The following is a 12500-nucleotide window of genomic DNA, read 5'->3' on the forward strand; positions in this document are numbered from 1 at the left end:
TGTCTCTGTGTCCCCCTGCCTGTCTCTCTGTCCCCTTGCCTGTCTCACTGTCCACTTGTCTGTCTCTCTGTCCCACTGTCTGTCTCTCTGTCCCCCCGCCTGTCTCTGTGTCCCCCTGCGTGTCTCTGTGTCCCCCTGCCTGTCTCTGTGTCCCCCTGCCTGTCTCTCTGTCCCCTTGCCTGTCTCACTGTCCACTTGTCTGTCTCTCTGTCCCACTGTCTGTCTCTGTGTCCCCCCGCCTGTCTCTGTGTCCCCCTGCGTGTCTCTGTGTCCCCCTGCCTGTCTCTCTGCCCCCCTGTCTGTCTCTCTGCCCCCCTGCCTGTCTGTCTGTCCCCCTGCGTGTCTCTCTGCCCCCTGTCTGTCTCTCTGTCCCCTTGCCTGTCTCTCTGTCCACTTGTCTGTCTCTCTGTCCCCTTGTCTGTCTCTCTGTCCCCCTGCGTGTCTCTCTGCCCCCTGTCTGTCTCTCTGTCCCCTTGCCTGTCTCTCTGTCCCCCTACGTGTCTCTGTGTCCCCCTGCCTGTCTCTCTGTCCCCTTGCCTGTCTCACTGTCCACTTGTCTGTCTCTCTGTCCCACTGTCTGTCTCTCTGTCCCCCCGCCTGTCTCTGTGTCCCCCTGCGTGTCTCTGTGTCCCCCTGCCTGTCTCTGTGTCCCCCTGCCTGTCTCTGTGTCCCCCTGCCTGTCTCTCTGTCCCCCTGCCTGTCTCTCTGTCCCCCTGTCTGTCTCGTTTCACCGTTGTTCTTGTGCTGCTTCAGGAGATCGAACCTGTGACAGACTTCCTGCCCAGTCGGATCCGCTCCTTTGTTAACATCTCCTCTGCAACCCTGGCCGACTCCGGTAGGTCACTGTGGGACGTGTGCTCACCTGTTCTGTCTCACCTGCTGAACAGCTCGTTAGTGGCATCAATCTGTTGCTATGGTAATGAAGAACCGACGTGTGTGTGTGTTTCCCATAGGTGTGTATGTGTGTGAGGTGCAGGAGACGATGCAGGAACGATCTGTGAGGAAAAACATCACAGTGACGGTACTGGGTAAGTCAGACAGACAGACAGTTACACAGAGAGACAGGTAGACAGACATACATGTAGTGAGATAGTCAGACAGACAGGGTGCGACTGTGGCTCAGAGGAACAGTGGGTCATCCCCAATCAGACGGCTATGTCGAAGTGTCCTTGGAGACACTGAACTCCCACCTGGTCCTGAAGCAGCTTCAGTCTGTGAATGTGTGTGAAGGAACAGTCCGCTGAGGTTCCTCCTGGATGGATGATGTGTGAAGGAACAGTCCGCTGAGGTTCCTCCTGGATGGATGATGTGTGAAGGAACAGTCCGCTGAGGTTCCTCCTGGATGGATGAATGATGTGTGAAGGAACAGTCTGCTGAGGTTCCTCCTGGATGGATGATGTGTGAAGGAACAGTCCGCTGAGGTTCCTCCTGGATGGATGATGTGTGAAGGAACAGTCCGCTGAGGTTCCTCCTGGATGGATGAATGATGTGTGAAGGAACAGTCCGCTGAGGTTCCTCCTGGATGGATGAATGATGTGTGAAGGAACAGTCCGCTGAGGTTCCTCCTGGATGGATGATGTGTGAAGGAACAGTCTGCTGAGGTTCCTCCTGGATGGATGAATGATGTGTGAAGGAACAGTCCGCTGAGGTTCCTCCTGGATGGATGAATGATGTGTGAAGGAACAGTCCGCTGAGGTTCCTCCTGGATGGATGATGTGTGAAGGAACAGTCCGCTGAGGTTCCTCCTGGATGGATGAATGATGTGTGAAGGAACAGTCCGCTGAGGTTCCTCCTGGATGGATGAATGATGTGTGAAGGAACAGTCCGCTGAGGTTCCTCCTGGATGGATGATGTGTGAAGGAACAGTCTGCTGAGGTTCCTCCTGGATGGATGAATGATGTGTGAAGGAACAGTCCACTGAGGTTCCTCCTGGATGGATGAATGATGTGTGAAGGAACAGTCCGCTGAGGTTCCTCCTGGATGGATGATGTGTGAAGGAACAGTCCGCTGAGGTTCCTCCTGGATGGATGAATGATGTGTGAAGGAACAGTCCGCTGAGGTTCCTCCTGGATGGATGATGTGTGAAGGAACAGTCCGCTGAGGTTCCTCCTGGATGGATGATGTGTGAAGGAACAGTCCGCTGAGGTTCCTCCTGGATGGATGAATGATGTGTGAAGGAACAGTCCGCTGAGGTTCCTCCTGGATGGATGAATGATGTGTGAAGGAACAGTCCGCTGAGGTTCCTCCTGGATGGATGATGTGTGAAGGAACAGTCTGCTGAGGTTCCTCCTGGATGGATGAATGATGTGTGAAGGAACAGTCCGCTGAGGTTCCTCCTGGATGGATGATGTGTGAAGGAACAGTCCGCTGAGGTTCCTCCTGGATGGATGAATGATGTGTGAAGGAACAGTCCGCTGAGGTTCCTCCTGGATGGATGATGTGTGAAGGAACAGTCCGCTGAGGTTCCTCCTGGATGGATGATGTGTGAAGGAACAGTCCGCTGAGGTTCCTCCTGGATGGATGAATGATGTGTGAAGGAACAGTCCGCTGAGGTTCCTCCTGGATGGATGAATGATGTGTGAAGGAACAGTCCGCTGAGGTTCCCCCTGGATGGATGAATGATGTGTGAAGGAACAGTCCGCTGAGGTTCCTCCTGGATGGATGATGTGTGAAGGAACAGTCTGCTGAGGTTCCTCCTGGATGGATGAATGATGTGTGAAGGAACAGTCCGCTGAGGTTCCTCCTGGATGGATGATGTGTGAAGGAACAGTCCACTGAGGTTCCTCCTGGATGGATGAATGATGTGTGAAGGAACAGTCCGCTGAGGTTCCTCCTGGATGGATGATGTGTGAAGGAACAGTCCACTGAGGTTCCTCCTGGATGGATGATGTGTGAAGGAACAGTCCGCTGAGGTTCCTCCTGGATGGATGAATGATGTGTGAATGAGGATGTGATGGAAAAGCGCAGAGTGGTTGAAATGACTAGAGAGGAGCTGTACAGATGCAGACTGTTTACTGTTTCACAGACAGACAGGTAACCTGTCTTCTGCTCCCCCCTCTGCAGACCGGGGTTACGTCTACCTGTGGCCGTCGGGTGAGACCAACCTGTCGTCCCTCCTCCACCACACGGTGGAGTTCAGCCTGGAGGTCGACGCCCATCCGCCCCCCTCCGTCCTCTGGACCAAAGACAACCAGACCATCGCCACAGAAACCACCTCCATCACCACCACACATCTGACAGGAAGCAGGTACACCTGAGGCCAGCTAACAGGAAGTGACGTCACACCTGTAGAGATACTGCAGACACTGAGAGAGAGACCGTTTACCTGTCTGTCTGTCTGATTGACTGATGTTCAGGTATGTGAGCACGCTGACGTTAGTACGAGTCCAGATGGATCAAACAGGAAGTTACACAGCGACGGTTTTCAACGACGACGACGTCAGCGAGCTCGTCTTTGTCTTAAAGGTCAAAGGTCAGTTTACCTGTGCATGTGTGTGCGTGTGTGTGTGCGCGTGTGTGTGTGTGTGTGCGTGCGTGTGTGTGTGCGTGCGTGTGTGTGTGCGCGCGTGTGTGTGTGTGCGCGTGTGCATGTGTGTGCGTGTGTGTGTGCGCGTGTGTGTGTGTGTGCTTGTGTGTGTGCGCGTGTGTGTGTGTGTGCGTGTGTGTGTGCGCGTGTGTGTGTGCGTGTGTATTTGTGTGTGTGTGTGTTTACCTGTGCGTGTGTGTGTGTGTTTACCTGTGTGTGTGTGTGCAGCGCCCCCCAGGATCACGTCTCTGTCGGAGCTCGGCAGTAAGGCGGTGGTGTGTATCAGCGAAGGAGCTCCATCCCCATCTCTTACCTGGTACACATGTCACAGCTCACACAGGTAAACACACACACACACACAGGTAAACACACACTGCCGCAGCAGGTATGTTGCCATGGTAACCATGTTTGACTCCGGCAGGTGCAGTAACTTGACGGGGGGCTGGAGGAGCCAATCAGCAACCTCAGAGGGCGGGGCTCTGCAGGAGAACGTCACAGAGGTGGAGGGGAGGGGCGTCACCCAGGTAGCTGGTGACATGATCATCACAATGATATCATCAGAGAGGAGGAGCTACGGGGATGATTGACAGTCTGTGTGTGCGTATGTGTACCTGTGCAGGTACGCAGTGTGTTGACTCTCCACAGTCTCACATCTTTGTCAGCTGTTCGCTGTGAAGCCAAAAACTCTGCAGGACGACGAGTCCGAGACCTGCGGATACTGTCCAACTGTACGTACTGATACTGCAGTACTACTGCACTATGACTGCACTACTACTGCACTACGACTGCAGTACTACTGCACTATGACTGCACTACTACTGCACTACGACTGCAGTACTACTGCACTATGACTGCACTACGACTGCAGTACTACTGCATTATGACTGCAGTACTACTGCACTATGACTGCACTACGACTGCAGTACTACTGCACTATGACTGCAGTACTACTGCACTATGACTGCAGTACTACTGCACTATGACTGTAGTACTACTGCACTATGACTGCACTACGACTGCAGTACTACTGCACTATGACTGCACTACAACTGCAGTACTACTGCACTACTACTGCACTATGACTGCACTACGACTGCAGTACTACTGCACTATGACTGCACTACAACTGCAGTACTACTGCACTATGACTGCACTACGACTGCAGTACTAATGCACTACGACTGCAGTACTACTGCACTATGACTGCAGTACTACTGCACTATGATTGCAGTACTACTGCACTATGACTGCAGTACTGCACGATGACTGCAGTACTACTGCACTATGACTGCACTACTGCACTATGACTGCAGTACTACTGCACTATGATTGCAGTACTACTGCACTATGACTGCAGTACTACTGCACTACTGCACTATGACTGCACTACTGCACTATGATTGCAGTACTACTGCACTATGACTGCAGTACTGCACTATGACTGCAGTACTACTGCACTATGACTGCACTACTGCACTATGACTGCAGTACTACTGCACTATGACTGCACTACTGCACTACGACTGCAGTACTACTGCACTACGACTGCAGTACTGCACTACGATTGCAGTACTACTGCACTATGACTGCAGTACTACTGCACTATGACTGCAGTACTACTGCACTACGACTGCAGTACTACTGCACTACGACTGCACTACTACTGCAGTAGTACTGCAGTAGTACTGCACTACTACTCTATAACACAGACCTGCGGATAGTGTCCAACTGTAGTACATGATTCGTTTGTCTAATTTATTTTACAAAACTCTCTCTCTCTCCACCTGTCTCTCTCTCTTCACCTGTCTCCAGCTCTCCTGTCTCAGGTTGCGGTCTTGGCAGCTGTTTTGGTTCTGGTCGTCATCACCATCATCTTCCTCATCATCCTCATCCTCCTCTGGAGAAAAGTCAGTATCCACTGTAGCAGTACTGTTTGTAGTACTGTTAGTAACAATGTTATTAGTACTGTCAGTACTGCTCAGTAGTAGCACTGTAGTTCTAGTTGTATTATTACTCTGACATTAAGCAGTATTGTAGTAGTAGTCAAAGTAGTACTGTTTCCAGGTTGCCATGACAACACGAGGCGTTCAGATGCTCTCTTCCTGCTTGCTAGAAACCTCGTTATGAAGTTCGTTGGAAGGTGATTGAGTCAGTGAGTCCTGACGGACGGCAGTACACCTACCTGGACCCTGCCCACCTACCCTACAGCGCCACCTGGGAGGTCCCCCGAGACCACGTAGTACTGGGTAATATTCTGAGCCCACGTAGTACTGGGTAATACTCTGAGTACACTAGTCCTAACTAGTCCTGATTCATGACATCACATCCTGCTTTGGTCTTTGGTCTGATGATGATAAAACCATCAAACTCTTAGTGAGACAATGACAACTCATCAGATTCATAAGAACATTTAAATCCCATTAGTGTGTCAGCAGCAGTCTCACCCTGTCTGTCTCTGTCTGTCTGTCTGTCTGTCTCCAGGTCAGGTGTTGGGTTCAGGTGCTTTTGGATGTGTTGTCGAGGCAACCGTCTCCGGTTTGCTTCACTCTCATTCTACAACTAAAGTTGCCGTCAAGATGGTCAAACGTGCGTACCTGTCTGTCTCTCTGACGTGTCTGTCTCTATGACCTGTCTGCCTGTCTCCCTGACCTGTCTGTCTGATTGATTATATAGATATGTTTGGCCTGAAATCATTAAAAATTAAATATTGTGTGTGTTTTTTTTATGTGTGTGTGTTCAGCCAGCAGTGGTGGAGTTCAGTCTCTGATGTCGGAGTTGAAGGTTTTGGTTCATCTTGGTCCTCACCTGAATGTTGTCAATCTGCTGGGAGCGAGCACAAGAGGAGGTCTACATTTTAACCCTGATTCAACCCTAAACTAACCCGACTCATCTGTAAACTATCCTAAACTAACCCTGACTAATCCATAAACTACCCTAAACTAACCCTGACTAATCCTTAAACTATCCTAAACTAACCCTGGCTCAACCTTAAACTACCCTAAACTAACCCTGACTAATCCATAAACTACCCTAAACTAACCCTGTCTAATCCTTAAACTATCCTAAACTAACCCTGACTAATCCATAAACTATCCTAAACTAACCTGACTAATCCTTAAACTGCCCTAAACTAACCCTGACTAATCCATAAACTATCCTAAACTAACCTGACTAATCCTTAAACTATCCTAAACTAACCCTGACTAATCATAAACTACCCTAAACTAACCCTGACTAATCATAAACTACCCTAAACTAACCTGACTAATCCTTAAACTACCCTAAACTAACCTGACTAATCCTTAAACTATCCTAAACTAACCCTGACTAATCCTTAAACTACCCTAAACTAACCCTGACTATTCCTTAAACTATCCAAAACTAACCTGACTAATCCATAAACTATCCTAAACTAACCTGACTAATCCTAAAACTATCCTAAACTAACCCTGACTAATCATAAACTACCCTAAACTAACCTGACTAATCCTTAAACTACCCTAAACTAACCCTGACTAATCATAAACTACCCTAAACTAACCTGACTAATCCATAAACTATCCTAAACTAACCTGACTAATCCTTAAACTATCCTAAACTACCCTGACTAATCATAAACTACCCTAAACTAACCTGACTAATCCTTAAACTACCCTAAACTAACCCTGACTAATCATAAACTACCCTAAACTAACCTGACTAATCCTTAAACTACCATAAACTAACCTGACTAATCCTTAAACTATCCTAAACTAACCCTGACTAATCCTTAAACTACCCGAAACTTAACCCTGACTATTCCTTAAACTATCCAAAACTAACCTGACTAATCCTTAAACTACCCTAAACTAACCCTGACTAATCCTTAAACTATCCAAAACTAACCTGACTAATCCTTAAACTACCCTAAACTAACCCTGACTAATCCTTAAACTATCCTAAACTAACCTGGCTAATCCTTAAACTACCCTAAACTAACCTGACTAATCCTTAAACTACCCTAAACTAACCCTGACTAATCCTTAAACTATCCAAAACTAACCTGACTAATCCTTAAACTACCCTAAACTAACCCTGACTAATCCTTAAACTATCCTAAACTAACCTGGCTAATCCTTAAACTACCCTAAACTAACCTGACTAATCCTTAAACTATCCTAAACTAACCTGGTTAATCCTTAAACTACCCTAAACTAACCCTGACTAATCATAAACTATCCTAAACTAACCCTGACTAATCCTTAAACTACCCTAAACTAACCCTGACTCAAGGGGCCCACAGTGGGACTGAACTGTATCAGGTGACGTCTGTTTCATCTTGATGTTGCTTTTCTGTGGATCATCGCTGGATCGACGAATCAGATGTGAATCACACCGACCTCAGAGACACCCAGACTCTGATCACAGAGAGACAGACAGGCAGGCAGAGAGAGAGGCAGACAGGTAAACAGAGAGACAGGCAGAGAAAGAGAAAGACAGGCAGAAAGAGACACAGACAGGCAGACAGACAGAGAAACAGACAGGTAAACAGAGAGACACAGAGAGAGACAGACAGAGAGAAAGACCAATATACAGGACACACTGTCTGTCTTTCTGACTCTCTGTCTGTCCAGGTCCTGTCTATCTGATCACTGAATTCTGTTGTCATGGAGACCTGGTGAACTACCTGCAGAGGAACAAGCACACCTTCCTACAGAGTGACACAAACACCAAGAGGTCAACACACACACACACACACACACACAAACAGACACACAGACAGAAAGACACACACACACACACACACACACACAAACAGACACACAGACACACACAAACAGACACACACACACACACACACACAAACAGACACACACACACACACACAAACAGACACACAGACAGAAAGACACACACACACACACACACACACACACACAAACACACAAACAGACACACAGACACGCACACACACACACACACACAGACACACACAAACAGACACACACACACACACACACACAAACAGACACACACACACAAACACACACACACACAGACACACATACACACAGACACAAACACACAGACACACACACAGACACACACACACACACACACACACATACACACACAGACACACACACACACAGACACACACACACACACACACACACACACACACACACACACACACGCACACACAGACATACACACACACACACACACACACACACACACAAACACACACACACAGACTGAATCATACCCCCCATATCAACTGTGCCCCCCCCATACTGACTGACTGCCCCCCCACAGTGACAGTGATGGGGGTTACATGGACATGAATCAGGAGGACGGCGCTCAGTATGTGGCCATGAAGGAGCTCAGCTACGCCGACGTGGAGCCAACCGTGTACGAGACACCCTTCACGGCAGCAGGTGATTCACGCAGTTCAGGTTACGGGTGCGGCACCTGTGTCACACGACCACTATACACCACTGAGACTAACCTGCTGCTGCGTAGAAGAAAGTTTGAAACTGCCTGCCTGTCTCTGACCCGTCTCTCTCTTTCTCTCTGTCTGATCTGTCTCTCTGTTTGACCTGTCTCTCTTTCAGACCACCAGGAGGCGTCTCTGCTCCTCAGTGATTCTCCTCTTCTGACTCTCAGTGACCTCCTCGGCTTCTCCTTCCAGGTCTCTCAGGCCATGGACTTCCTGTCCTCCAGAAAGGTACGATCACGATGACGTGTCCTGATGTTGCGTTGTCGTGTCCTGATGAAATTTTGAAGTGTCCTGATGATGTGTCCTGATGACATGTCCTGATGTTGTGTTGACGTGTCCTGATGTTGTGTTGACGTGTCCTGTTGACGTGTCCTGATGACGTGTTGACGTGTCCTGATGTTGTGTTGACGCGTCCTGATGACGTGTCCTGATGTTGTGTTGACGTGTCCTGATGACATGTCCTGATGTTGTGTTGACGTGTCCTGATGACGTGTCCTGATGTTGTGTTGACGTGTCCTGTTGACGTGTCCTGATTACGTGTTGACGTGTCCTGATGTTGTGTTGACGTGTCCTGATGTTGTGTTGACGTGTCCTGATGACGTGTCCTGATGTTGTGTTGACATGTCCTGATGTTGTGTTGACGTGTCCTGATGTTGTGTTGACGTGTCCTGTTGACGTGCCCTGATGACGTGTCCTGTTGACGTGTCCTGATGACGTGTTGACGTGTCCTGATGTTGTGTTGACATATCCTGATGTCGTGTCCTGATGTTGTGTTGATGTGTCCTGATGTCATGTCCTGATGTTGTGTTGACGTGTCCTGATGTCCTGATGCTGTGTTGACATGTCCTGATGTTGTGTTGACGTGTCCTGATGACGTGTCCTGATGTTGTGTCCTGATGACGTGTTGACATGTCCTGATGACGTGTTGACGTATCCTGATGTCGTGTCCTGATGACGTGTTGACATGTCCTGATGTTGTGTTGACATATCCTGATGTCGTGTCCTGATGTTGTGTTGACATGTCCTGATGTCGTGTTGACGTGTCCTGACATGTCCTGATGTTGTGTTGACGTGTCCTGATGTTGTGTTGACGTGTCCTGATGTCGTGTTGACATGTCCTAATTTTGTGTTGACGTGTCATGATGGCGTGTCCTGATGACGTGTTGACGTGTCCTGATGTCGTGTTGACATGTCCTGATGTTGTGTTGACGTGTCCTGATGACGTGTCCTGATGTTGTGTTGACATGTCCTGATGTTGTGTTGACGTGTCCTGATGTTGTGTTGACGTGTCCTGTTGACGTGCCCTGATGACGTGTCCTGTTGACGTGTCCTGATGACGTGTTGACGTGTCCTGATGTTGTGTTGACATATCCTGATGTCGTGTCCTGATGTTGTGTTGATGTGTCCTGATGTCATGTCCTGATGTTGTGTTGACATGTCCTGATGTTGTGTTGACGTGTCCTGATGTCCTGATGGTGTGTTGACATGTCCTGATGTTGTGTTGACGTGTCCTGATGACCTGTCCTGATGTTGTGTTGACATGTCCTGATGTTGTGTTGACGTGTCCTGATGTCCTGATGCTGTGTTGACATGTCCTGATGTTGTGTTGACGTGTCCTGATGACGTGTCCTGATGTTGTGTCCTGATGACGTGTTGACATGTCCTGATGACGTGTTGACGTATCCTGATGTCGTGTCCTGATGACGTGTTGACATGTCCTGATGTTGTGTTGACATATCCTGATGTCGTGTCCTGATGTTGTGTTGACATGTCCTGATGTCGTGTTGACGTGTCCTGACATGTCCTGATGTTGTGTTGACGTGTCCTGATGTTGTGTTGACGTGTCCTGATGTCGTGTTGACATGTCCTAATTTTGTGTTGACGTGTCATGATGGCGTGTCCTGATGACGTGTTGACATGTCCTGATGTAGTGTTGACGTGTCCTGATGTCGTGTTGACATGTCCTGATGTTGTGTTGACGTGTCATGATGGCGTGTCCTGATGACGTGTTGACATGTCTTGATGTTGTGTTGACGTGTCCTGATGTTGTGTTGACGTGTCCTGATGACGTGTCCTGATGTTGTGTTGACATGTCCTGATGTTGTGTTGACGTGTCCTGATGTTGTGATGACGTGTCCTGATGACGTGTCCTGATGTTGTGTTGACGTGTCCTGATGTTGTGTTGACGTGACCTGATGGCGTGTCCTGATGTTGTGTTGACGTGTCCTGATGTCGTGTTGACGTGTCCTGATGTCGTGTTGACATGTCCTGATGTTGTGTTGGCGTGTCCTGATGGCGTGTCCTGATGTCGTGTTGACGTGTCCTGATGTTGTGTTGACGTGTCCTGATGTCGTGTTGACATGTCCTAATGTTGTGTTGACGTGTCATGATGGCGTGTCCTGATGTTGTGTTGACATGTCCTGATGTTGTGTTGACGTGTCCTGATGTTGTGTTGACGTGTCCTGATGTCGTGTTGACATGTCCTAATGTTGTGTTGACGTGTCATGATGGCGTGTTGACATGTCCTAATGTTGTGTTGACGTGTCCTGATGTTGTGTTGACGTGTCCTGATGTCGTGTTGACATGTCCTAATGTTGTGTTGACATGTCCTAATGTCGTGTTGACGTGTCCTGATGTCGTGTTGACATGTCCTAATGTTGTGTTGACATGTCCTAATGTCGTGTTGACGTGTCCTGATGTTGTGTTGACGTGTCCTGATGTCGTGTTGACATGTCCTAATGTTGTGTTGACGTGTCATGATGGCGTGTCCTGATGTCGTGTTGACATGTCCTGATGTTGTGTTGACGTGTCCTGATGTCGTGTTGACATGTCCTGATGTTGTGTTGACGTGTCCTGATGTCGTGTTGACATGTCCTAATGTTGTGTTGACGTGTCCTGATGGCGTGTCCTGATGTTGTGTTGACGTGTCCTGATGTCGTGTTGACATGTCCTGATGTCGTGTTGACATGTCCTGATGTTGTGTTGACGTGTCCTGATGTTGTGTTGACGTATCCTGATGTTGTGTTGACGTGTCCCACAGTGTGTCCACAGAGACCTGGCAGCGAGGAACATCCTGGTGTGTGAGGGGAAGCTGGTGAAGGTCTGTGACTTCGGTCTGGCCCGGGACCTGATGAAGGACCAGGACTACGTCGCCAAAGGAAACGTCAGTTAACCAGACCAGTTAACTTCACTAACATGGCTTTAGTGACCAGACATGTTGATCATCCAAAGTTAAGGTCTGTTTGTATAAAATCTTTCACATGTGTGATTTTCATGTTCAGAGCTTCTTGCCGGTGAAGTGGATGGCTCCTGAGAGCATCTTTGAGAACATCTACAGCTCCCAGAGTGACGTCTGGTCCTACGGAGTCCTTCTCTGGGAGATCTTCTCCCTGGGTAACCAGTGTAAACCAGTAAAAACAGTCTAAACAATTATAAACTGGTATAAACAGAACAGTATAAAATAGTATAGATCAGTCTAAAACTGTATAAACC

At 48.5% G+C, this 12500-nt stretch overlaps 1 protein-coding gene across 1 annotated transcript in view; it reads left to right on the top strand.

Moving 5' to 3' along the window:
* Positions 1-12500, top strand: part of LOC139224737 (platelet-derived growth factor receptor beta-like) — a 23092-nt gene that overhangs the window by 6068 nt on the left and 4524 nt on the right. Inside the window, exons 7-22 of the mRNA XM_070856041.1 lie at positions 754-835; positions 954-1028; positions 3064-3247; positions 3357-3472; positions 3755-3866; positions 3948-4050; positions 4146-4254; positions 5339-5433; positions 5640-5772; positions 6008-6112; positions 6267-6371; positions 8140-8242; positions 8825-8946; positions 9124-9236; positions 12049-12171; positions 12290-12401. Of these exons, the coding sequence (XP_070712142.1) occupies positions 754-835; positions 954-1028; positions 3064-3247; positions 3357-3472; positions 3755-3866; positions 3948-4050; positions 4146-4254; positions 5339-5433; positions 5640-5772; positions 6008-6112; positions 6267-6371; positions 8140-8242; positions 8825-8946; positions 9124-9236; positions 12049-12171; positions 12290-12401 (1792 nt within the window). The remainder of the gene's footprint in view (positions 1-753; positions 836-953; positions 1029-3063; positions 3248-3356; positions 3473-3754; positions 3867-3947; positions 4051-4145; positions 4255-5338; positions 5434-5639; positions 5773-6007; positions 6113-6266; positions 6372-8139; positions 8243-8824; positions 8947-9123; positions 9237-12048; positions 12172-12289; positions 12402-12500) is intronic.

The sequence above is a fragment of the Pempheris klunzingeri genome, unplaced genomic scaffold, assembly GCF_042242105.1.
Source record: "Pempheris klunzingeri isolate RE-2024b unplaced genomic scaffold, fPemKlu1.hap1 Scaffold_50, whole genome shotgun sequence".
Classification (NCBI taxonomy): domain Eukaryota; kingdom Metazoa; phylum Chordata; class Actinopteri; order Acropomatiformes; family Pempheridae; genus Pempheris; species Pempheris klunzingeri.